The sequence below is a fragment of the Mauremys reevesii genome, linkage group 5 (assembly GCF_016161935.1).
Source record: "Mauremys reevesii isolate NIE-2019 linkage group 5, ASM1616193v1, whole genome shotgun sequence".
NCBI classification, from domain to species: Eukaryota; Metazoa; Chordata; order Testudines; family Geoemydidae; genus Mauremys; species Mauremys reevesii.
Genome location: NC_052627.1, coordinates 58,859,625 through 58,886,011, shown reverse-complemented (window position 1 = coordinate 58,886,011; position 26,387 = coordinate 58,859,625). Strand labels below are relative to the sequence as shown.

At 40.4% G+C, this 26,387-nt stretch overlaps 1 protein-coding gene and 1 long non-coding RNA gene across 9 annotated transcripts in view; one reads left to right on the top strand and one right to left on the bottom strand.

Moving 5' to 3' along the window:
• The window catches only part of FBXW7 (F-box and WD repeat domain containing 7), a 295,125-nt gene extending 274,511 nt beyond the window's left edge, over positions 1 to 20,614 (top strand). For 5 of the 7 annotated variants that reach the window (XM_039540657.1, XM_039540659.1, XM_039540660.1 and 2 more), the window contains 6 exons: positions 7,583 to 7,719; positions 10,222 to 10,335; positions 12,475 to 12,656; positions 13,860 to 14,085; positions 17,164 to 17,374; positions 18,747 to 20,612. In XM_039540657.1, the coding sequence (XP_039396591.1) occupies positions 7,583 to 7,719; positions 10,222 to 10,335; positions 12,475 to 12,656; positions 13,860 to 14,085; positions 17,164 to 17,374; positions 18,747 to 19,015 (1,139 nt within the window). In that variant the 3' untranslated portion in view covers positions 19,016 to 20,612. Of the gene's footprint in view, positions 1 to 7,582; positions 7,720 to 10,221; positions 10,336 to 12,474; positions 12,657 to 13,859; positions 14,086 to 17,163; positions 17,375 to 18,746 lie in introns of all 7 variants that reach the window. The other 2 variants (XM_039540661.1, XM_039540664.1) reach the window with 2 other exon arrangements.
• LOC120406216 overlaps positions 1 to 26,387 on the bottom strand; it is a 223,463-nt gene that overhangs the window by 21,752 nt on the left and 175,324 nt on the right. For both annotated transcript variants that reach the window (XR_005599142.1, XR_005599143.1), the window contains exon 3: positions 17,154 to 17,333. This is a non-coding gene — a long non-coding RNA (uncharacterized LOC120406216). The remainder of the gene's footprint in view (positions 1 to 17,153; positions 17,334 to 26,387) is intronic.

The window sequence follows — 26,387 nt, the reverse complement described above, 5'->3', positions numbered from 1 at the left end:
GAAACCAGACAGTCCCTACTCAGTCTCCAAATAAAGGTAGAAAAGTCCATTTTAGTTCCCACACTCACTATAGACCTTATTGGGGCAACCTTAGATTCAACCAGTGCCAAGACATCCTTACCTCAGGACAGATTCTCAGACAGGATCTCATCATGCAGCATCAATGGAGCGACCAGATGACAGTTCAAACTTGTCTAATCCTCCTAGGTCACATGGCCTCGTGTGCCTACATGACACCTTTGCAGGGCTTCACCTTTGATGCTTACAGGCCAAAATAGCACAGTCTGACAAACTGGCCTCTCCCCCCCACAAAACTCAGGCTTCTCTCTCCTGAGAAGTGAGAAACAGGCTGTGTAGCATTTCCCTTTGTCCCTCCCCCAACCACAAAAAGATTGATCACAAACGCTTCCTACCAGACTGGAGAGCCTAGCTGGACGAGCATGTGGCACAAAGTATCTGGACCCACCAAGAATCCCACCTACACATAAACCTTCTGGAGCCGTGTAGAATGCACAAAACCTGTAAACAATTCCTGCCATTACAGAGTCATAGAGCTTAAGGCCAGAAGGGACCACCAGATCATCTAATGTGACTTCCTGAATCTTACAGGCCGCGAACATCACCCTGCATCAGCACACTGAGTCCAACAACCAAACTTAGAGCAAAGTACTGCAGACCACAGAAGACTGCCTGTGACATGTACCTAGAGAATAGAAGGGATATAGGTGCACCAGTGCCCAAGTCCCCCGCAATAGAAGGGAAATGTTTAATGATGATCTTGGCAAGTGATCTGCACTAACACATTGTTTGTTTTTGGCCACCTTCTGCAAACAAACAAAAAAAAAACACCCCACAACAACCCCAAAACCAAAGGTCACTGCCAATCTGACCTAGGGAAAATTCCTTCCCAGCTCCACATATGGCAACCCATTAGACCCTGGGCACATGAGCAAGAACCAGCCAGCCAACAACCTGAGAGAGAGAGAACGCTTGGTGCTATCTCAGAGCCCTGTCCCTCACTGTCCAATGTCCCATCTCCAGCCATGGCAATCCTTGAGGAAGGAGATTTAAAAAAAAAGTACATAGAAAGGGGAGTGGGATGGAATACCTTTCTGACCCCTGAATGTGGACAGCTGAACCCCTGAAACATGAGCTTTAAGGAGCATAAGACATAAACCAGAAGTGAACCCCAAGGTTGCTGAGCTCTGCCTCTCACCATCACAGGCAACCCTGTCACATAAACACACATAAGTCCAGCTCTCTCTCAAAACTAATTTAGTTGGCTGCCCCCATTTATTTGGACCTTACATGTCCATATGTGAGGTGGTTTGACTTTTTGTCCTCTGGATATAGACTATGTTGGCTGGACCATGGGCCCGTGTAGGCAGCTGAAACAGGTCTGTTTGTTGGTAGCTTGGTAAGGGCCACATGGCTCTGACACTTGAAGCTTAGATCAGCTCCACTGATTGAAGTCTGAGTGGTTAATTGCTCTCTGGTGATGTGGGGCAGAGCTGATATAATCAGGGAAACTTGACAGGCAAACTCGAGAGCTATGAACAGAAAAAGCTAATAAGAGAGTTTGAGGGAGTTTAGAGAGAGTGTGAGAGGCTTTCCTTGCAGGTTCGCTACTACATGTGATTTCAAGATGGCCAGCAATGGAACAGTGGTGGCCTACAGTGGATATGCCATGTTTTCTTTTCTTCCTGAAGCCAGAAGGGACTTCCTGTGCACTAAGTGCAAGTTGGTGGCTGTGCTGGAGGAGAAGAGCCTTGAAATGGAGGGCAAGTAGAGACATTATTGAGCATCAGAGAAGCTGAGGAGTTTCTAGACAGCCACATTCACGAAACATCAGTGTGCCAGGTTCAAAGAAGAAAGAAGCTGCCCATCAAGGAGTCAGAGGGAGAAGAAGTCAGAGAGGAGGCCTAGTAGTTCATAAGGGGCAAGAAGTCATGGCAACATTCTACACAGACAAGGATGGGTAAGCGGTGGCCACCAGAGAGAAGAGGACCAGGAGGGAATTCCACACTGCTAGAAGTTTCCAGTCAATACCAAGTTCTTGCCAAGGAACTGTGGAAGATATCCCTGAAGATCGAGCTGGTCCAACGGAATGGAGGGATGTATGGGACATATCTGTGGATGGCAGCTTGGCCCAATCTGTAAGAAACCAAGCTTACCCACAAACATATCTCCAACTGTCCAAGGGAGACAGACCATTCTTGTTGAGGATTCAATACCCAGAAGAATTCAAAGAACATTCTGCAAAGGACAGATGGACGTGGATGGCAGCTTGGCCCAATCTGTAAGAACCAAGCTTACACAAACGAGACAGACCATTCTTGTTGAGGATTCAATACCCAGAAGAATTCAAAGAACATTCTGCAAAGGACAGATGGACAACAGAATGGTGTGTTTTCTCCCTGGAGCCAAGACATGAAATGTAATTCTAAGACTGCATAGGCTTTTGGGCAAGGACGATGGATGGTTCAAACTGGCAATAACGACACTGTTGTGTGATATCTCGCAGATGATAACTGACTTCAGGAAAATAATGTCTAAGTGATTTTCCCTGAGATCCTTTCTGTCCCAGGACTGAAGGAAGATAGAAGGTAGAAGATTCTGGAAGTGATGTGGTATAGGGTGAATGGGTTTAATTTTGTAGAACATTTGTTCCACCTTCTGTGGGGAGAGAGGACTTGTATAGTTCAGATGTCCTCCATCTCAGCAGAAGGGAAACCAACCTCCTCAGGGACAGGGTGGCTAGAGAAGTTAGGAGGGCATTAAACTAATAACAAAAGGGAAGGGTAAAAAGAGGAAATATGAGTATTCATTTAGCACAAAATTGAGATGTTGAGAACAAAATCAATCCAGGGAACCAAAGGACATGAAGAGAAGAAATTCTTTAATTGCCTATACACCAGTGCAGGGAGCCTGGGTAACAAGAGGAATTAGAATTGCTCATTTACGAGCATGAATTCAATTTAGTTGGCATTAATGAAACCTGGTGGGATGAATCGTGTGATTACAATGCTAAAATCAATGGTCATCATCCATTTAAGAAAGGGGAGTGGCACTCTGTCAAAAATGGCATTACCTGTTTCCGAGTCCTTCGTAGGCTCAATAATAATGCAGAAAAGGCAGAAGTGTTAAATAAATTTGTTCCTTATTTGAGAAAAACAAAGATGACCCAGTCATATCATATGACAACATATTTTCCCTTTCACTCGTGTCTCAGGAGCATGTTAAACAGTAGCTACCAAAGACAGACATTTTTAAATCGGCAGCTCCAGCTAACTTGCATCGAAGAGTTTTAAAAGTGCTCTCTGAGGAGTTTGCTAGACCATTAATGTTGATTCTCAATAAGTCTTGGAACACTGGAAGAAAGCTAATGTTGTACCGATAGTTTAAAGAGGTAAACAGGATGAGCCAGGTAAAGTTAGGCCTGTCAGTTTGATCTCTCTCCTGGGTAAGATAGTGGAGCAGCTGATTGGGAGTTAATTCATCAAGAATTAAAGGAGGGTAATATAATTAATTAATGCCAATCCATGTGAATTTATGGAAAATAGATCTTGTCATCCTGGCTAATAGCCATATGTTGACGTAACATGCTTAGATTCTATAAGGCGGTTGACTTGGTATAATATGACATTTTGATTAAAAAAACTAAAATGTTATAAAATTAAGATAAGTTGTGTTCAAAGGCTGTACAATCCATCTTTAGCAACAGTATGAAAGATTCCACAAGGAGATGCTATACAGCAAAATGGAAGAAATTTTCTACAGCATCATCTGATACCCCTAGAAGGTGCTAAAATCCCTACTATTTTGGATTACCTCCTCTCATTAAAAAAATTTGAGTCTCTTTCTCAGCCTTCATTGGGTGCACTTGGAAGCTATTAACACCTTTCATCCCCTGGTGACAAGTGTTTGATCTTCACCCATCCTGTGGCAATTGACTCTGATGTGGGACCTCAACCTAATCCTGTTGGCATTGACAAAGGCTCTGTTTGAACCCCAAGTGTCATGTTCCTTCATCATCCTATCTATGAAGAATGCCTTCCTGGTTGCACTCACCTCAGCCAGGAGAATAGGTGAACCGGAGGTCCTCGTGGCAGACTTATCTTTACAGTCTTCCATTGGTACCGTTTCCTTAAGATTACACCCCAAATTCATCCCCAGAGTAATCTTGACATTTCACCTAAATCAGGTCATATACTTGCCTGTTTTCCGCCTGAAGCCACTAGAAAGAACATGACACTGCACTCTGGGTGTCCATAGAGCGTTGGCATTCTACTTACAAAGGACAAAATCATCTTAGAAATCTCTTAAAATGTTTGTCGTCTTTGTGAACCGATGAGGGAGAAGCCGTATCTTCACAGAGGGGCTCAAAATGGATTTGAGGCTGCATCCTGCTGTGTTATAAGTTAATAGCCACCCCTCTCCCTCAAGGAGCGAGGGCCCACTCTATCAGAAGCTTCACTTTGAGATACCCCTGTTCAGCAGATCTGTAAAGCAGCAACACACGACTCTCTGATCATGCCTCCACAAAACAGTACATTGCAATACTGCAATACATTACAGTACATTTGGCTCTACAGCAGCCAAATCGTTTGGCAGAGCAGTCCTTCAATCCATAGTACAGAAAGGGTTCTTTTGGACCCTCCTCCTGAGTTAATACAGCATGAGAGTCATCTAGAGTGGAATACGTATAGGGACCCTAATTTAAAGAAGAAAGAAAGATTACATACCTTGTACAGTAACTGGAGTTCTTAGAGATGAGTAGTCCCTATCTGTGTTCTACTACCTGACATCCTTTCCTTCTATTGTGAGCCTTATCCTATGGTTATTTGCAGTAGAGAAAGAATTGGTGAGGTGGTTGCTCCATGGTCATCACTTATGTTACCAGATTTGCCCGTTACTTTGGGGTGTGCTCATTTATTAGGGTTACTCTTCTGCAGGGGTGGGGAAGAGTTCTGTAATTCTATCAATGTACTGCTTGTGTCACTTGTGTTTTCATATGGAGCTCTACTTCTCCCTTCTGCAAGTCCCCTCCCAATGGAGCTATCCTGCAGGACCTAGGTTCCTCAGGGCTGGGTTCCTCCAGCCCGGGGACAGACACACGCGCACACACACACAGACAGAGACAGCATGTCTGAGTGCACCGGGTCAATCAACACTTTCAAGCTGACCCCTTATATGTCCCTGGACTCAGTGGGCTGGATCAAGCAGCACTTTCAGGCTGCTACCCTTATATGCCCTTGTGCTCAATAGGCTGGGCCAAGCAGCACTTTCAGGCTGCCACCGTTATATACCACAGGTACCTCACCGGAATAGAGTAAGCCTGAGCAGGCTGGGTTGAACAGCACTTCCAGGCTGCCACCCTTATATGCCACTAGACTCAGCAGACTGGGTCAAGCAGCACTTCCAAGCTGCCGCCCTCGTATGTCACAGGTTCAGCATGTCCCTATCCCCACTTTCATGTTACAATTGTACCGGTAGTAACCCACTTGATGAGCAAACCCCATAGTATTTTGGGGCACTACAGGGATCTTTAGCTTAGGTAAGAGAAGTGATGCAGAGTAAATGGGGGAAGCCAAAAACACCAAAGAGTAAATCTCAGTGAGAGAGAGAGGGAAGCAACCATAAAAGTTATTTATTGAGTAACAGTGATGATTACACAAGGAGAGCCTAAACCACCCTAACAGTTACATTATTAAAGGTTACAAAAGTCGTATATAAAAAACTATATCTGATCAAACAAGTCAGGGTTAGAAAGTTATACCTGAGGTAGAAAAGAAAAGGGGGGGGGGGGAATCTCACCACTCCAGGAAGCTTGAACTGGTCGGGGTTCCCAGGTGGTGATGGTAGCTCAGAGTCCTGAGTGCTGGAGACAGGCAGAGCCCCCAGCACAATCAGTCTGGAGAAGATGAAATCCGAGTGGAACTGATGCAGGGTTTGGATCCAGGCATCAGAACACATACTGGAGTGTGGGTAGGGGTTTTTTTTGTAGGGAAACAACAATGGTTCAAGGGAGAACACTAGATTTGTTTATGGGTAAACTGATGACTCAAGGTTTTTTTTTAAGGCTAGACAATAGGAGCTGATCACTTTTGGCTATAGGTGGTGTTCCTTCCAGGGAGCTCACAATGCAATTAGGCAGCTTCCATATTCTGGATATCAATCAAGGATTCATTACTAAAATTGGTCTGATAACTGCTGAGCTGGGTGCGTGCAGGTGTAGGTTCATTAAAATCTGGAGCAGAGATCCCCCATGATGCAGTGCTTCCCTGCTTTTCTGGTCCCAGAGTTCAGTGCAGTTCTTGCCTTGGAATCTGTGTTCTCCATTCTATATGCTAATAGAGATGCCTCCCTTTCCCATCTTTGATGCACATGAGGCTAGGGGAGTTGCCTTAATCCTTTCACCCTTGTCAGGAGGTGTCTAGGTGTGTCTCCCATCACCCTTCACTGCTCTCTGTGAGTCTTTTTCTCTGATAGATTTTGGTTCAAGCAGAGGCTGGAGGGTGGGGGAGTGTCCTTCATGAGTCAGACAGGCTGGATACTGTGCCCTGGTTCCCAAGAACGCAAAACTGACTGGTATTGCCTATGCCCTCAGTTCAGAGCACAGTGAGGCAAGAGGTAGACCAACAGACACTGCTAGCAAATTCTTTTGATGTCAGGCACATGGAGCACATGTAAACCTAGAGTGGAATACAGCTAGGGACCACATATCTCAAAGAACTCCACTAACTGTGTACAAAGTAAGTAACCATTCTTTCTTCCTAGCATGTCGAAGTGACATAACTACAGTGTTCTGGCCCTGGACCTTGGAGAGACATACACAGACAACCAGCCTTCCCTGGTTTAGAGAGTAGGGCTTTAGGAGAAATCAATAAAAGGGTACTAAAACAGACTAACGTATGAATCAACCTGTACTTTTTAAAGGCTCCTAAGGTAGTGAGGTGCCAAATCCTATTGGAGTGGGAGTTCTCTTATCCCATTAACCTCCTTTGACAGTCCCTGCCTTTAAAGGTTTCACTGAAGACAGAGCCAAAATAAAGATATATTCTTGTCTTGTTCTTATGATGACAGTATTGAGAAAAGAAAGATGAAAGAGTGGGGGTTCAAGAATGATTCTGTAACTTCTTAGGCTTGGAAACCAAGTATGTCTGATTAAGAATGTCAGAAGGGATGACAAAGGAGAGAGAACTCTTTTCCCAGCAAATGTATTTCAGACTTTGAAGCGCTCAGTAATTTTAAAGTGCAGTTTAGTCAAGACTGACAAATATAGGTACCAGAGAATGATTTGAGAAGGATGGAGAAGTAGGAATTATCCGTGTACTGGCAACAACCAAGATTGAAGCTAATAATTAGATTAACCAGAGGGAAAAGACGTATAGAGAAGGCAAGTGGGCTACAGACAGAAGCACAGGACAACAAATGAGGTTGGAACAGTATTTGATGAGAAGGTGATTATGTCACTATAATATATGAAGTCTGTGGTGGCTTTAAAAGTTTAGGGGTGAACAGAGGTTGATGTTTGGTGGAATTGACAAGATTTTCTTTTTTTTTTTTTAATTCATTTTAGGGATTGACGAACCATTGCATATCAAGAGAAGGAAAGTAATAAAACCAGGCTTCATACATAGCCCATGGAAAAGTGCTTATATCAGACAGCACAGAATTGATACTAACTGGCGGCGAGGAGAGCTTAAATCTCCTAAGGTAACCATTTCTGAACTATGTACATGTCGAGAATTAAGTAGGATCAGCCTGTTAGCTGTTAGTTTTGTTTTGGACTAAACTAAATCATTTCTGACATCCAAAAAACTTTTTAAAACTGTTAACTTTGAAAAGAGGGTGTTAAAGCCCTTTGTGACAAATTTTTTTCTTAAAAATAATTAAATCAGAAGAAAGTCATGTATATTTTACAGTGCAGAAATTTATGTATGTTTCTACCTATCCTGTTTTAAGCCAAATGAAAACTTCTGAGCATCTGTAAAGGGGAACATTTTGGGGGAGGGATAGCTCAGTGGTTTGAGCATTGGCCTGCTAAACCCAGGGTTGTGAGTTCAATCCTTGAGGGGGCCATTTAGGGATTTGGGGATTGGTCTTGCTTTGAGCAGGGGGTTGGACTAGATGATCTCTTGAGGTCCCTTCCAACCCTAATAATCTATGATTCTATGAACATCTGTTGTCCTTCTAAGGGTTGGTAGGAGAGCCTGGGCCCACCCACTCCAGTGGGCTCCAATGCAAGGCCCCAATGGTAGGCAGCTATGTCCTGCATCCTGATGTGTTATGCAGCTTCCTTGCGGGATCTCTTCCTACTAAGTCCCCTCTCTTTCCACAGGATACAGTAACATATTGAACGTAAGATAAAATTTCTAATCTTCAAAGCATCACCAGTCCCTTTGCAGGCTTGGTCAGGCCACAGTAGACAGGCCTCAGACAGCAAGAGCTCCTAAAAATTCTTTCCCAAGAGCTCAGGTCAACTTACCTCCACTGTCTGCCTGGCACTAAGATACTCTGCTTCCTTTTTTAAGTGCATCCAGTCTGTGCAGGCTTTATAAGTATGGTGGGGCAAGGCCATCTGGGACCAGATCAACTCCTTAACCTCTTCCTCTCCTCTGTAGGGTTTGTATACCTCACTTCAGCACCATATCAGAAAATCAAAATATAGTTGCTGCTAGTAGAGTTAAATCCTACTGCTGTGGCACCATGCAACAACATTTTCACTGAGGCCCCAATCCTGGGAACGTTCAGACTGATACTTAACTTTACACATGAAAGTACTCCCATTCACTTCAACAGGAATACTTATGCATGAAGTTAATCGTGTGTTTAGGGTATTTTTAGATTGTAATATGAAACTATTACATAAATTCAGATATTTGTTTTCATTTTGTGTCTTATTTTTACATACATTTTTTATAACTTTTTAAAAGTAAAGTACCTGATTTCCCTTTTTAAGATTTCGTTGCCTTTGAAAATAAAAATGAAGTACTATAATATAGATGAAAATTGTTTCATTTCAGCCTGATAACATTAGCAGGGTATGCCCACATTTTAATGATATTGATACTAGATTATAGTATCATAATGTGCTTTATTTATGCAAGAATGTAGCAGTCGTATCATCAAGACTGACTGTGTCTCTGACTGCCCTTTATACATAAACAGCAGCCAGAGACTTACACCATTCTTTTTAGAGAAATTCTGTGACTTTTCTTAATTTTTGTATAGTAGTCCAGAAAACTAAACAAACAAAACAATACAGGAGTTACCTAAAAAGCTGAGAAAATCTCCTGCTATTTGAATATCTGACTGCAACTTTCTGTGTTTCTGGCAACAGTGCTGCATTTTTTGTCATATCATGCTATGCTGGAATTATTCAAATGGTAGCCCCAGACATTACCCAGCTTCCCATTTCATATCAATAGACATTTTGAAAAGTATTCAGATATTTTAAATAGTAAATTCCTTGTTTAATTTGCATGTTCTGATGTAATTGATCTTTACTGTACTGTAGTAAAAATAATCTGTTGCAGTTTTCCATAATCAAACACTGAAAATGCCATTTTTGAAAAATGACATTCAAATTCACAAACATGGAAATACGCATATTTTCTTCTCATTCAGCCAAACTAACTTTTGTTTCTTCGTAACTGGTAAAGGTTTCTATAGGTCTTATTTTGGATAGTATCTGGTACCGAGTAGATCAGGAGGAGTGGGGTGGTTAAGAATATAAGTACATATTAAGACTAGTTCATAAAAATAAAAAAAATGCATTGGATAACAGAAGCAAATTTTTTGTTCATAGGTAAAATATTTTCCATGAAATTATTCTCATGCTTTTAAAGATTTTATTTTGACATTATTAAAATTATTTTTCAGAATACAGTTGTCTATCCAACGTGTTATCCTAGTTTTAGCAATGATCTATCTCAATTATTTTAGAAGAAGGGTAAAAATAGTGTTAATGCAGCTGGTCAGCTATGCAATGCTATATCATGGATGACATTTTATATCAAGGAAATGTCTTCCTGTCTCCAGCTAGTAATAAAACAGATCTGAACCATAAGGACTGACAATGATTCAATTTTTTAATCTAGTTACATTAATTTATGCGCCCTTCTTGCTGATGTACACCAGTCTGATTCTGATTTTCTTTTCTGTTTATCTTCTAATCTTTTGGCTTACATTGCAACACACATTCTGTATTGTCAGGTGCTCAAAGGACATGATGATCATGTAATCACATGTCTACAGTTCTGTGGTAACCGAATAGTCAGTGGTTCTGATGACAACACATTAAAAGTTTGGTCAGCAGTTACAGGCAAGGTAAGTTCGTAATTGCTGTTAAGAACCCATGAAATGGACCATTGGCATAGTAGTAGCAAGCTTAAAAGTGTGTTAGTAATTTATCCTGTTTCCCAGAACATTTTATGTCTTTGCCTTTATTGCTGTCTGGTGCAAGATAGAATATTAGAAAATATTTGGGCAATCTTTCTCTATGCCAAAATATGTTTATTTTATGAAAGTCACCTTGATGTGAAATTATAATGCTGTTCATGTTACCATTGGCATATATCCTTGTTCTCTTGGCAGCCGCTCTATTCTTGTGGAGTCATTTTTGACATTGATTACAGAGAATTTAGACACACACTACGTTATATTCCCTATAGGTTAATTCATCCTGACTTTATTCACATGGATTTTGTTTCTGGCTAATGCTTGTGGCTTCCACATTTATTTATATGGTTTTTAAGTTTTTCAATATTTTTTATTGGCTATAAATAGCCTTAGACTGTTTATTTCTCTTTATTCTAGTAACAGAGAATCTTCTAATTTCAACAGCCCAAATGTTGATAGTGGCAAGCTTCAAATATAAAAGATATCCACATTGTAATAGTCTTAGATGTATTTAAAGGTTTTAGTTTCTGCCTTTGCATGCCTCAAAGTGTCTTGTCTGGATTGTAACTACTACCTTAGGGAAGAATAAAATAAAATAAAATGTGGTATGCAGGCAGCCACACCCAATTCATCTGGCTTCCCTTCACTAAGGCTAGTTCATGACAGAAACAACGGGGCAATTTTAACATTCTTTCATCAAAAAGGACAGGATGGAGTTATTCTTTAATGAAAAACATGTGTTTGGTATATTCTTCCTCCTCAAAAATATAATGTACCACTGAATATATGAAATTAAACATGGCAGGATGACTTGTCAGCAGTTTTAAGTTCTCAGTAACATCTTATCTAATAATTTTAAAACATCTTTATATGAGGGATGTTTAAGCCAAACTTTAGAGACTATTCAGAAAGTGTTGCATCCAATATGGAAGAATTCTGTATTTGACCTCATCCTGACTGAAAAAGAGAAATTGCTCACAGAATGAAAAATGTAGTGGTCGCTTATATGCAAGTGACCATGACTTGATCGTATTTGTTATGTGTAAAAAGAATAAAGTCCAAACCAGTAAAATATATTCTTATTGCTTTGAAAAAGCCAATTTCACAAAGCTGAAAACAATTCCAAGCCAAAACACATGGGGAAAGAATTTAAACAGAAAAATGTGAATAATTGGGAACTGTTCAACAACATTTTACTTGGTGCCCAAAAAGCAACAATCAAGAAAGGAAACACTCATTAAAAAACAAACTGGCTTAGAGAGGAAATGAATGCAGCAATTAAAATAAATATATATATGAATAATCAATGGAAAAGGGGAAGTTGATATCAATGAATATAAATTGAAGCTAGGAACTGAAAAAAATTGAAAAGGGAAGTAAAAAGACACAAGAAGTCTGTGGCGAGCAGAGTTAAGGAGCTGTTTAAGTACATTAGGAAGAAAAGGAATCCTAACAATGGTATTGGTCCAATATTAGATGGAAATGATAGAACAGTCAATAATACTGAAAAGCCTAAATGTTCAATAAATATCTGTTCTATATTTGGGGGAAACAGATGATGGATTTATAAAGTATGATGATGAAATACTTTCCATTCCAGCAGTTACTCAGGAGGATGTTACAAAGTATCTAATAAAGTTAGACCTCTTTTAATCAGCAGGTCCAGAAACTTGCATCCAAGGGTTTTAAAAGATTTGGTTGAGGTGCTCTCTGGATTGTTAATGCTGATTTTCAGTAAGCTTTGGAACACTGGAAAAAAAGCTAATGTTGTGCCAGTATTTAAAAATTATTCCTGCCCCATTGAGGGTAATTAACCATTAGAAAAAAACTTACCAAGTGTTGTGGTGCATTCTCCATCACTAGAAAGTTTTATATCAATATTGGATGTTTTTGCAAAAGAGATGCTCTAGTTCAAATAGCAATTAATTCAGAGAAATTTTATGGCCTGTGTTATACAAAAGGGCAGACTATATGATCACAGTGTTCTGGCCTGGCCTCATAATCTATGAACCGATTAAATTTCTTTCAACTTCTTCCAAAATACTAACTATACAAAATATTTTTCAGTGTTTAAGAACACTAGTTGGACACACAGGTGGAGTCTGGTCATCACAAATGAGGGACAATATCATTATTAGTGGATCTACAGACCGAACACTTAAAGTATGGAACGCGGAGACTGGAGAATGTATTCATACTTTATATGGACACACTTCTACTGTGCGTTGTATGCATCTCCATGAAAAAAGGTAAATGTTTACTTAAAATTAGATATCTTTTTTGCCTCTTATTTTGTGATTTTTTTAAAAAAAGGAAAATGTACCTAAAATTTCATTAAGTAGTCCTAAAATAGTAAAGGTCTGTGCAATATAAAAGTATATATTACTAAAATTAAATTTATACACTCAACATGAAGAGAAAAGAGCACCTGACTGCAAGAAGAAAAGGTGTGAGAGAATTAACCAAAGTACAAACGACTTAAACCTCTCCATATACAGTCAAATAATTACCTATAACTTTCTTTCACAGTTTTGTTATTGATGTGATCCATTCTGCTATGCTACGCTACAAACAGTCCTTGTTTTTAACTTATTTTTCTCCATTTTGTTGTAAACCTTTACCTATTTTAAAATTACCTTTTTTTAAATGTCTTTGGACTTTAATATATTTTATTTACATTTCTTTTACACTGTCATTTCATTTCGACAATAGTATATCAATTCAAGAGACTTTGGCTGAGATGTTGTAGTTATTTGTTTTAAAGCTTTGCATTGATATGTAGTTGTGTCTAGAATGTTGTCTTGGTTATTCATCCCTTCTTTTCCTTCTAAGAAAACTAGGTTTTTCTGCCCAGATAGTTAATGGAATTACAGTAATCTTCATTACTATTTATGGTTCCGTCTCAGTAGGTTAAAAACTGATATGTACTGTACAAATCAAGTGACATAAATGTTGCATGATGAAGAAAAACCTCCAAAGAGGGTTTTAAAAATAAATAAATAAATAAATAAATACTAGGTAAGTGTAGTGCTCATTAAAGCAAGACTATATTACTGGCTTGAGCTAACCATCTGTAAAAGTAGGTGGTATATAATCTGTCACATACAGCTCTCCCAACCCACCTCAGTCTTGACCTGCAATATCTTGTTATTCAAGTCTGCATCTCTCCTCTTAAATACTGACTGCCAATCACACCAAATAGTTTGGTGTTGTGATGATGAACAGAGTGGGAAAACGTAACGTGCTTTAACTTTCAACCTGAATAAAATGTGAAGCCAAGCCAGCTCTTCTGAAGCAGGCGGACTAGTACTCAGGCCACCTCACCTTCCAGAGAGATAAGTTCAGTTTAACTGCTAAAAGGTTGATATATCAGTCTTCCTGCTTTGGCATACATGATACAAATAACATGGAAGTTTATATGCTAAGTGTAGTTTCTGTTTGTGTTTCACCAGAGTTGTCAGTGGGTCTCGAGATGCCACGCTGAGAGTTTGGGACATAGAGACAGGCCAATGTTTACATGTTCTGATGGGACATGTAGCTGCAGTCCGGTGTGTTCAGTATGATGGCAGGAGGGTTGTTAGTGGAGCATATGATTTTATGGTCAAAGTGTGGGATCCAGAGACTGAAACCTGTCTACACACACTGCAAGGGCATACTAATAGAGTCTATTCATTACAGGTAAGCAATTTGCATCTAGTGCTCTAGATTCCCTTGGATACACCACCTTTATTGTTAAACTACTAAAATTATGGGTATTTACTGATCTGCAGATGCAGTCCTAGAAAATACATAGAGATTCAGGTTATCCTCATCCTACCTCCCTCCTCTTGCTACATATCTTGTCTTAATTTAGAATGGGAGCCAAATCCTGGTTTGGGTCTCTGAGAGCTACCACAGTACACAATAAGATTTTTTTTTTAAATCACCGTTGTTTATTGTACATTATTTTTAATTTTGCTGTGAATATTCTTGTTTTCAGTGTCCCAGTTTTTCATAGCTTATCAGCAACTGAGGAGTTAAGTCCACCAAAAGTAATGTCCCTTTGATAGTCTGAAAGTTCATGTATTAGTATTCTAGAATTTTAATCTTAGAGAAGGAACTTAGTGCTAAGGTGTATGAGGTAGTGCTAGACTAGTTCAATCTGTGCTGCAGTAGCTGGAATATTCATGTGCTTCTTCATGTGGAATATTTTACAGCCATGAAAAAATTACTTCCTCCCCCAAAAAACTGTAGTGTTCATCTTTAAAATTAAACCAGAGCTTGTCTCTCTTACTCCAAACTAAAGAACTTACTTAGTAAATAAATGCTGAAAAGACATATATCCACAAAAAGGAGAGAGCGAGCTGCTTCTGGTATTTACAAAAAACAAGCAACTTTTGGCAGCTTTGTATCATTGAATTTTTCCTTACTCTGATGTTTGAAAGGAGATTTTGTGTGTCCTCTAGAAATTGCGTTTATTGAAACATATGGGTTTAGTTTGCATGTTATCCCTTTCAGTATACAATTGTTGGGTTCCTGGCTAGCAACACTTCATGGATTGTTATAAACATGAAAACAGTGGTTTATATTTGTGTGTGTGTGGACCTAGGATTTTAATGGCTGTTAGTGAAGGGTTCTGATCAGCTCCCTGCCTACCTATGCTAGAGGCCACGTCTACATTTGGAAGGTTTTGCTGGTGTAGCTGTACCAGCCCAGTAAAGTACATCAGCAAAGCATTCCTAGGGTGGACACTTTTGCCAGCATAGTTTATTCCAGTCACACCTCCACCCCCACTCCAGCAGAAGTGCAGTTTTGCCATAATAACTGAGTCTGCACTAGGGGCTTTTGCCAGCACAGCTATGTTGGTCACAAATCACATCTCATCACACCCCTCAGCAACATAGCGATGCAGTAAAAGTTTGTAGTTGAAGAACTGTTGTGGATCCTCCTTTACCTTTTTACCTACCCTGAACATCCTTGTTTCTCTCTGCAGAGCTGAAACAACTTCCAGAGTCTGAGAAGGCATTTAGGGATTTATTTTGTGCTAGGGCTTGCTGGCACCACAGTCATAGAGGACAGCAGATGGAGAACTGGGAATGGCATTCTGGCTGGCGAGCTGGGGGGGTTGGTACTGTGCCTAAGCCTCTACTGTTACAAAGGCCTGAGGCTAATACTTGCTCAAACTTTTTTTTTAAATTGGTAAATATAATTAAAAACAAGAAATTGCATGTCTGCTAGGCTGGTCTGTGGCACAGGAAGTGTGGCTCAGTAACTGAGAGACTAGAGGATTTCATAACTCATTTTGAACATAGAATGTGTTTATTAGAAAGCAAATGTTTCTTAACTTAACGTGGGGCCAGAAAGAGAGAGTGACTCTACAGAGGTTAGAGCGTTCACCTGTAAATGTGGGAGACCCCTGTTCCAATTACTGTTTTTACAAAGTAGAACTGTTTGGGATAGTTTGAGATGAGGTTCTCAAAGCCCAGTGGTTAGGACACTCTCCTAAGAGTTGAGAGACGTGGACTCAAATCTCTGCTCCAAATCAGGCAGAGGGAGGGATCTCCCACATCTTGGCTGAGCACTGTAACCAGCGGGCTACAGGTTATAAGGGGGCAGCACTTATCACCTCCAGGTAATGGTGTGTTGGTTGTGGTGTGTGTGGTTTTATGATGTTTATGAGAAAGAGTTCCTGGCTGTGAATTTCAAGCAGTGATAGATGCCTCCCTCCAACCTAGACTTAGGTGTATAAGTCCCTTTGAGGGACAGGGCTTAAGCCCCACCCCTCTCCCTGGTGGCTTCTTGATGGGTTTTGTTGATCCCATTCTTAGGTACCCAGGCTTCTAATACCATGCACAGGGAAAGTTAGGTACCTATGTCACAGCTGTAGATTCCAGTAGGCATCAGAGCACCTAGTATAGTTAGCATTGCAATGCTGAGCCTGGCACCTTTGTGAACCTAGCCCATAGATGATAGTGGACTGGACTTCCTGCTGGAAAGCATATGTAAAATGCCAGTCCTTACAGAAAGAGTCCTCAGAACCATTGATTTATAACGCATTACATTTTTTTCAAAAAGGTTTAAATTCATATTCTTTCTCAATTTATGATTTAGGTGCAGTATATACTACCTGATCACCACCAATGGCTCTTGGTTTTAGTTGACAAAGTGCTTGCATTAACTTTTTGCTCTGATACTGTGGATAGATGTTACATAGAGTGAAGCTGTTGATTTGATCAAATGAAGTATTCCACAAAAGTTTTTTGGATGAGGAGGTTGACACTGAAGGCAGAAGATCCTTTAAAACTCTTTGCAGTTGCTTGAAATATCAGAAACCACACAAATATTTTCTGTTCTGTTTGCTTGAATTTTTAGCTATGTATAGTACTATTCAAAGAGAGGGTCAAAGTAAAGTGTCTGTCAGTATGTACTTTTCTCCTTAGTCAAGATTAAGATCTGTAGGTGTTGAACTGCAGAATTCCATAGGCCTTGTCTACACTAGGAAATTATACTGATAGCATCAGGTGTGTGGGGTTAATGATAGGGCCATGTTAAACATAAGGCTTTGCACTGAGTTGTAAGTTGTATTTAACATTGTTAGTTAACATGTTGTACCATAATGTAATTTCCTAGTGTAGGGGATAGTGCAAGGTCATAGCGTATACTGTCTTATTTTGTGAAACTCTGAATTAAATGCAAGTAGCACGCTTAATGTTTTTTTCACAGTGTAAATGCTAAGAGCTTAATACAATTGCTTGTAATGTGTTTACCTTTTTTTAGTTTGATGGCATCCATGTAGTGAGTGGATCTCTTGACACTTCAATCCGAGTTTGGGATGTGGAGACGGGAAACTGCATTCACACATTAACGGGCCACCAGTCATTAACAAGTGGAATGGAACTGAAAGACAATATTCTTGTGTCTGGGAATGCAGATTCAACAGTCAAAATCTGGGATATCAAAACAGGACAGTGTTTACAGACATTGCAAGGTGAGCTTATACTATCCCAATAGAAACCCATTCGTTTAAAAGGCTGGTGCAAAATTAGTGCAGGTCAGTCCTCAATTTACCAATTGCTTCAGTGCTGAGTGCTGCTGAAATAGGTAACTTAATATCAAAATACTTGTTCATATCTGTTAAATCGGAGCATTTCTACTTCCCATATATTGCTAGGGGACAGAATTAGCTTTGGGGAGATTGTTTCAATTTTAGGTCAAGTCAAGCTGTGTTTTAAATGTACAGTCTTGTTTAATACACCATTCTGGACTCGGGAAAGGAAAAGATTCCAACCAGCAATTAAAAATAACCTATATGCAAGGAAAACAACTGCTGATCATTTAATGCTCAGAAGTTGGCCATGGCGACAGCTGTACTATTTTTTATATTTGTGAAATTATCTTTCTGTGAATAAACCTTTTTTTTATAACTCAATCTAAAATCATTTGCCTAGCTGTTCTGATAGAAATTTGCTGTCTGTATGTTAGACTAATAAACCACCAAAATCTGTAGGAAATGGCATCTCAAATCAGCAGTCGACTTAGTTATTTAGGTCACTTGGACATTACAAAGCCTCCAGACTAATTGGGTTGAGAGGCAGTGAACACTGTCTGTTACAATAAATCAAGAAAAATGAATGGAAAACAGGAAAGAGAGACAGATTTTAGTTTTCATTTTGACTGTTGCTGTGCACATATACACACATTCACTTATTTTCCTAAGCAAGTCTTTTGTAATATCTTTCCCTGGCTTTTGCCTGCCAGCCCTGGTTCTGGGAAAAAACCCACTTCACTAAAAAGCATCCTCCACTGTTTAATCATATTTAATTACTGGACAAAACAAGCTCTGACCTTTTAAAGGACAATTACTATGGGATGGCTTAAGGGGAAAAAAGGCATCTAAAGAAAGAGAGTTTTGTTATTTGAGTTAATATTTAACTATGACTTCTCTTGTCTGTGGGGGTTCTGTAACATTCCACCAGAAGGGATTTTAAATTAGATTAATGGTTGGGCAACAGCACCATTTCCTGCCATCAAGGTTTAGCAGTGACCTAGGAACCAGACCACCCTTTCTTCCCAAAGGGGGTGGGAGTGATAACTACCTATTCTGTGATCACTTCCTTCTACTAGGTAAGTTCATTTTGATGAATCTCAGATGAGACTACACACTTACCCCAGTGTTTGTTACAGTAGTAACAGACAACTGTGAGGATGGGGATTTTTCAGTATCTGTACTAGTCCTTTGAAAACACAGAATAAGGCTTTTGTGTATGTTAAATATTTGATTTACCCTGCATACAAATATATCTAAACATGGTAACCCCTTTCTAACCACAAGCAAAATTCTTTGGATTTTAATATTGTAGGTCCCAACAAGCATCAGAGTGCTGTGACCTGTTTACAGTTCAACAAGAACTTTGTAATTACCAGCTCAGATGATGGGACTGTAAAACTTTGGGACTTGAAAACGGGTGAATTTATCCGAAATCTAGTCACATTGGAGAGTGGGGGAAGTGGAGGCGTCGTCTGGCGGATCAGAGCCTCCAACACAAAGCTAGTGTGTGCAGTTGGAAGCCGAAATGGAACTGAGGAAACAAAGCTGCTGGTGTTGGACTTTGATGTGGATATGAAGTGAAGAGCAGAAAAATGAATTTGTCCAAATGTGTAGACGATGTTTCCCTTCCCTCCCCCTGCAAAAAAACAAAACAAAAAAAACCCCTTGTCCTTGGTGGTGCAGGATGTTGGCTTGGGGCAACAGATCCTAAAGACCTACAGACTACGAAGGAGGAGACTGCGAGATGACAAACTGTAACTGACAAGAGAGGCATTTGCTGTCTCATCACATAAAAAGCTTCACTTTTGACTGGGGCAGCTTTGCAAATATAAGACTTTCTAAATCAAACCAGGTGCAATTATTTCTTTATTTTCCTCTAAGTGCTCATTGAGCAGAGTGGAGGTTAAAAAGTTGTTACAATTCTTGCTAACCTGTTATTTTACCACAGAGATCTAGAAAGTTGCTGCATAACATCCGTTACTGGATGACTTTGTTGTCGTCACAGATGCTCGCAACTTTGAAAGTCAAATCCTGATGTGGAAAAGCTAAAATCTTACTGTGAATTGTTTTTGTACAGTTTTATCAGAGCTTTTTTTTTTTGCCAGCCATTGCCAATGTCAATCACAGTATTAGCCTCTGTTACTCTATTTACTGTTGCTTTCATCTACACTCTACAATGCATATGTTACTCTGAGGTGGCAAGTTGTCCTGGGTTCTAAGAGTTCTTGAATGGATTGAACTCTCAATGCTGGTGCTAGAAGTAGGTCTTCAAGTATGGGATTGTTGTCCCACCCCTGTACTGTATTCCCAGTGGCCAAACTTATTTATGCTGCTAAATGAAAGAAAGTAAAGCAAATTATTTCTTGTTTAATTTTTTTTTTCTGCTGTGACGTTTTAGTCCCAGACTGAATTCCAAATTTGCTCTAGTTTGGTTACAGAAAAAGACTTTTTGCCACTGAAACTTGAGCCAACTGTGCCTCTAAGAGGCTGAGAGTTAAAAAGTTTCAGACAATTAAGAGTGAAGTTTGCCTGCAAGTAAAGAATTGAGTGTGTGTGCAAAGCTTATTTTCTTTTTTCTGGGCAAAAATTAAAACACATTCCTTAGAACAAAGCTATTGCAGCCTGTTCTGTGGGGAAACTTTTTTCTTTGTGAGGGCTGTGGTGAATGGAATGAACATGCATAATAAAACTGACAAAAATTTTAAAAATATAAATACAAAAATAAAATTGCTGGTCAGTCTTAGTGTTTTACAGTATTGAGAAAAACAACTGTTACAGTTATTGCTGCAAGGAACTGACAGTACAAAAACTATTACGTTTTTGTAATAAAGATGTACATGCAAAGTCAAATGGTTTGCCTCATTCTCCAAGAGCCACAACTCAAGCTGAACTGTGAAAGTGGTTTAACACTGTATCCTAGGCGATCTTGTTTTTTCCTCCCTTTTTTGTTTTGTTTTATTTTATTTATAGTCTGATTTAAAACAATCAGATTCCAGTTGTTTAATTTTAGTTATGTAACAACCTGACATGATGGAGGAAAACAACCTTTAAAGGGATTGTGTCTATGGTTTGATTCACTTAGAAATTTTATTTTCTTATAACTTAAGTGCAATAAAATGTGTTTTTCATGTTAGCACGTCTTTTTCTTCTAATGGTTTGCTACTGTACTAATATGCAACACTGAGGCCAGTATATGGGCAAAATCTTGACCTATCTCAGACTATGAAATGTGTAACATCAAGTCAAGTTTCTCAGCTTACTGAAAAGAGAGGAATGTACAGAAACCAAAATGTCTTCAAGGGCTTCTTATGTAACAAAGTTCTACAAAGAAACTCCCCCCCAAAGAACATGCAAGAACACTGAGTCAGCATCTCTGTGCATAAGTCACTGTACTGAATTTGTCACTGGGGCTTCGACAAAGATGGGAGTTAACCTAGTAGTATATTCTAGTGATAGGAAGCTAAGATTTGACACTGGCAGGAGTTTGCCACAAAGTTACTCAGTAAATCAAGAGGAAAATTACATGATTAAGCTTTTTGTGGCTATTACATTTCTTCTCAGACCATTTTGTTAATTGCATCTGAGATTGACTAAGTCTAATAGGAATGAAATTTAATGTTTTTTATTGATTAATTGAAATGCTACAGAAAAGAATATACAGTATCAAATGAAAAGCAAGAAGCAGTAAAATCCATATCAGAATTTAAAAGCACTCAGGGTCAGTAACATAAGATAGCTTTAAAGTGAACTGTCAAAATAATATTGAAAGAAAGTCCACATGGTCCAAAGCAGTCCCATCAACTTGCTCAAACAGAAAAGTCAACACAGGTGAGCTAATCAGAATATCAGTTGCACTGGAAGCCTATCAAATGTTATCTTCTTCTAAAACGACGTGTACAAAACCAACACTGAATTTTTTTCAAGTAAGATTGAGTGGTAGAGAGACATGAGGTACACGTCTTTGTAGATTTTTACTATCAATTTAGCTGGTCAACAGTTTATCTTTTTAAAATATTAGTTATATAGAAACTACTGGTTATAAAAGGATCAGAAAATGCAGATAGGATTGGTTTCAAGACAAAAACAGAAAATAAATATATTAATATATATCTAAGTTTAGTTCTGATCCACCCTCCTTCTGAAAGTTAAGGTAATAAACAGATCTCAAATGAGCCTTACTCAGTACTGACTGCAGAGAGGCAAGCTATTTGTTTACAAATGGAGGCAAACTATAATTTTTTTAAAAAAAAACACCAACTGGTATTTGCAAAAACTGTCCAGTGAGTGTGGAAAAGTGACCTGTACTGCTTTTCCCACAAGTGACTTCTGTGAAAGAGCTAAGAAATCTCTAAGGACGGTGTGTTCTAGTAGCGCAAACTTGGTATGAACTTCCAGCAGTTTGCCCTTGTCATCCTGACTAGTTAGATCAATTAAGTCATCACTAGAGCAGAGCTTTCTTCAGTTGAGTTTAAGGCCACAAAACAGACACATTATAAGATCGAAAGGAACGCTTTGATATTGGATGCAAAAATCCAAGGTAGGTTTTTAGTTTGTTTTAAAAGGCTGGGGGGAGGGGAATATACAACAACTGATGCTGTGGAAACCAGGCCTAACAGTCACCTGGGTAACTCAACAAAAGCTTTGCAGTCATATAACCTTTTATTATGATTTGTAAAGCCTGCCACTACTAAAATTTTCAATTAACTAATTTGGTAATTCTAAAAGGGTGGGGTATTTACCTGATCGTAAAGGAAATGAGGAGAGATTACACTAACGCACAAGAATACGAGAAAGAAGCAGAATAGGGCGAAGGAAGTGATAGGAAAGGCAGGTTTGAAATAGTTCAAGCTAGTTCATTTGAAACGTGTTGAGCCACCAACATGAATAGGGCCAAACTGTGTTCAGATAGAGCAGGAGTGACCAACCTATGGCTCTGGAGCTACATGTGGCTCTTCAGACATTAATATGTGGCTGTTTGTATAGGCACCAACTCTGGGACTGCAGCTATAGGTGCCAACTTTCCAATGTGCCAGGGGGTGCTCACTGCTCTGCCACAGACCCTGCCCTGACTCCAGCCCTCCCATCAGCCTGCTGTGCCCTTGCTTCCCCCTCCCCCCCAGAGCCTCCTGCACACCACAAAACAGCTGATCGGGAGGTGCTGATCAGCAGGGCTGCCGGTGGGTGGGAGAAGGCTGCTGACATGTTAGGGTAAGGTAATGGTAATAATTGGAGATATACCAATCTCCTAGAACTGGAAGGGACCTTGAAAGGTCATTGAGTCCAGCCCCCTGCCTTCACTAGCAGGACCAATTTTTGCCCCAGATCCCTAAGTGGCCTCCTCAAGGATTGAACTCACAACCCTGGGTTTAGCAGGCCAATGCTCAAACCACTGAGCTATCCCTCCCCCTGTTACTGTGGCTCTTTGGCAATCTACACTGGTAAAGTCTGGCTCCTTCTCAGGCTCAAGTTGGCCACCCCTGAGATAGAGTTTTACAGTCTGCTTGTCTCTGAGCAATGTGAGCTCCTTAACCCTTTCACAACTCTTGTCCCTCCACTTCTGCTAGGCTGCAACCTATATTCTGTGAAAATGCATTTGCAGATCAGGTGCATTCTACCTGGAAGTTTATATCTGCAATGTTTAGCAAATGTCATTTCTTGCCTACTTGTAATGGGATTTGTTTTCATTTTGATGAAAATGTTGACGCTTGACTGGTGTAAACACAATAGAACTGCTTTAAACTTCCATCCTGCACATGCAGTTTGGATCAAATGGGTATTCATTCTTCTCACAGAGTAGCAACGAACCTACAGGGGATTTCTGGCACTATTCCTGGAGTCCCTTCCTGTTGCTATGATATTCTTTCCCCTTGTCTATTTCTGCTTCAGCATAATTTCTATATCTCTTTTCTCCTGTGTTTAAAGCTGATAAATAACACTAAAAAGCCCATTTTTTAAAAAGGAAGAAAGAGGTTTCTGCATTCCACCATTTTAGCCAACAGTAAGCAATCTTGTATCAGCCTTGCCACTCACGCCCAGGGTCTTGACCAGACCAGGTTCTCAAATGCTCATTTACATGTCCAACACGAGTGGTATCACTGCTGAAGGAATGAGACAGATTTCCTCTGGCTCTGAGTAGCTGTTTCTCATCCACCAAACTCCCCACCATACTCAATTGCTTATTTCCATAAATAGTGCCCTCTCAGTCATGAAACCCAGGCCCTGGTAAACAAGACTGACTCTTACCCAACCAAGCAAAAGTAGCTTCACCCTTACAGCCTACCATCCTTTTTTCTCAGAGAAGTGGTTCTAGGGATCGTTTTTGACTGGTAGGACAAAGAGTCCTGCCAATCAAAGAGACAAGGGACCAGATAAATGCATGCTGCCAATATTTACTCAAGGTCGCTGTATGATTGAGCAACTTATCAGTTCAACGATATTGTCCTTTCATCCACCAGTCAACTCCCAAGAGGAGAAAAGTATTCTTCCCTCACCTACATACTGTACTTAACATTTTCAATAGGTCCTGGTGCCCAGAGCTGAGAGGTTTTAGGGGTATATGCTTTATGACCCTTCAGAGATCTACAGGAGACTGCCATTTCAGATCAGAATTTGGACACACCCAATTTGTCAAACATTTTAAGATTGCATGCCCTTGGGTCACTGATTCCAGCTAATGAATACAACAAATGTTCTGTCACAGATGGTTTTCCAAGATCCCCATATATTTTATGACAAACTAAGGCCATTAACATTTCACTCTGGGCTCTCACTTCCTGCTCATTCTGCTAAACAGCAATTCTTCAAAGACAAGGATGGTGTAATTCCAGACCTAAATTACCTGAAATGCCCACATCAGAGAAACTGCTCAGTACACTTCTATATAGGTTCTTATACAACTCTCATCACTGTAGTATCCGAGTGCCTTCCAATAAGACATTAAGCCATGTGATCAACATCTGTCATATTTGGTTCACGCTCTCACTCATCCTCTCCAGAGGAGAAGTGTGCGTGTGCAGTACCGTATAATGTTTTGTTTTTTAAACACACACTCTGCTATGCCTTTACATAAGAGAAGGCGGGGTTGAAAATGTGTGCCTTGCCCTTGGAGTAAAAGAGGGTGAGGTTTGTGATTGTCCTTAGTTCCTGGGGGAGTTTGTTCCATGGTTTCTGACTGGCCCCCCAAGAAATCTCTGTCTCCTGCATGGACAAGTTTTACCCTTACTGTATAGCGTTCCATTGTGCCTGAGGAAGAGCTGTTAATCATAGTCTTTGTGCTGGACCCAGGCCATTGCACATCTTGAGGATAAGGACTGAGACCTTCAACTTTATTCAGAATTCTCTGGGGTAGCCAGTGTAGAGAAAGAATAGGTGTGATGTCCTCACAATACCATATAGTGCTGAGGCAAAATGCTGCAATGTTCTGTACTAGCTGGAGTTTCATAAGTGTTGAAATCATGCCGAGGAATATTTTATTGCTGTAGTCCAGACAGGAGAGGACATAGGCATGAATAACTGAGTCCTGGTAATCATTCATAGGATGGCCGGAACCTCCAGGCCAACCAGAGATGGTAGAAAGTGTTACGTGTGGATGCTGCTAAGGGAGAGTTTAGCATCATCAAGAAATCCAGTAGCACATACACTTAATCCTGCCTCGGTGCTAGGACGTGTACTAGATGACTTCTTGAGGTTCTTTCCAGTCTTACGTTTCTATGATTCTCTGAACACTCAAACTACGGCCTGGATTGTCCAATTGTAGGAGTGTACCTTAAACCAAAGGAGACAGCACCATGTCTGCAAACTCCTCAAAGTGCTTTCCTTACCCTCTCCCCACCATCATCATCTTTGTCTCGTTCAGTTCCAGCCAGCTGCTCTTCATCCATGAACTGATCTCAACCACTAGCACTAGGCTATCTTGGTGGTGCTGGTATTGTCATGTGTAACAAAGGATAGGTAGAACGGTCTCTCAGCTGCATATTGCTGGCACTTTAGTCCATGTCAACTACCCACTTCATTAAGTGGCTACATGTAAATGTGGAATAGGACTAAAGAGAGAACTGATCCTTGTGAGACTCCTCAAGTGAATAGTTCAGTGGTGGAAAGCCCATTACTAAAGGCTGCGACTTTCCAAGACCTCGTGACCTCTGCAGCAGCCAGTACAACTGACCCCTGGGAGGGCAGCCCCCAGGCCACCCACTGCTACTAGGGCAGTCTTGGGCCACTGTCCCATCCCACCTCCCGAGCACCAGCAGTGGTCCCGGGCTGTGTGCTGCTGCCACCCCACCCCGAGCACCAGTGGTGGTCCCAGGCCGCACGCCGCCCTCCCCCCACAGCACCAGCCACTGTCCCGGACTGCCCCCTGCTCCAGAATACCCATGGGGATCCCAGATCCCCACTCCTGAGTACCTAAGTCATGGAGAGGTCACAAGCCATGAATTTTTGTTTACTGCTCGTGACCGGTCCATGATGTTTTACTAAAAATACCTGTGACTAAAACATAGCCTTACCCATAACTACTCATTGGCTGCATCCCTCCAAGAAGAACAAACCATTTTAGCGCACTCCGCTGGACCCCTGCTACTTCTTTCAGGGGACACAGCAGTATCCTTTGATCAAGAATGTCAAATGCTGCAGAGAGGTCCAGTAAGAGACCATCCATTAACACTAGTAAGGGTTGTCTCATGTCCTGGCCTGGATCTAGACTGTGCTGAGTCTGGGATATTAGCTTCAGTTAAATGAGTTTGTAGTTGGCCAACAGGAATGGGAGGTTGACCCTGGGAGGTAGTTGGCTAGAATTCACATATCCAGGGTGAGTTTCTCTAGTTCTGGTTGGACTACATCATGTTTGAAAGAGGAATAGAAGATTCCTTCCCTGAATAATTTGTTGTCTATGTCACTTGTGACTGGAACCAGTTGCTCATAACTTTCTTTCATCAGCCAGTAAGGGTTGGGTTGG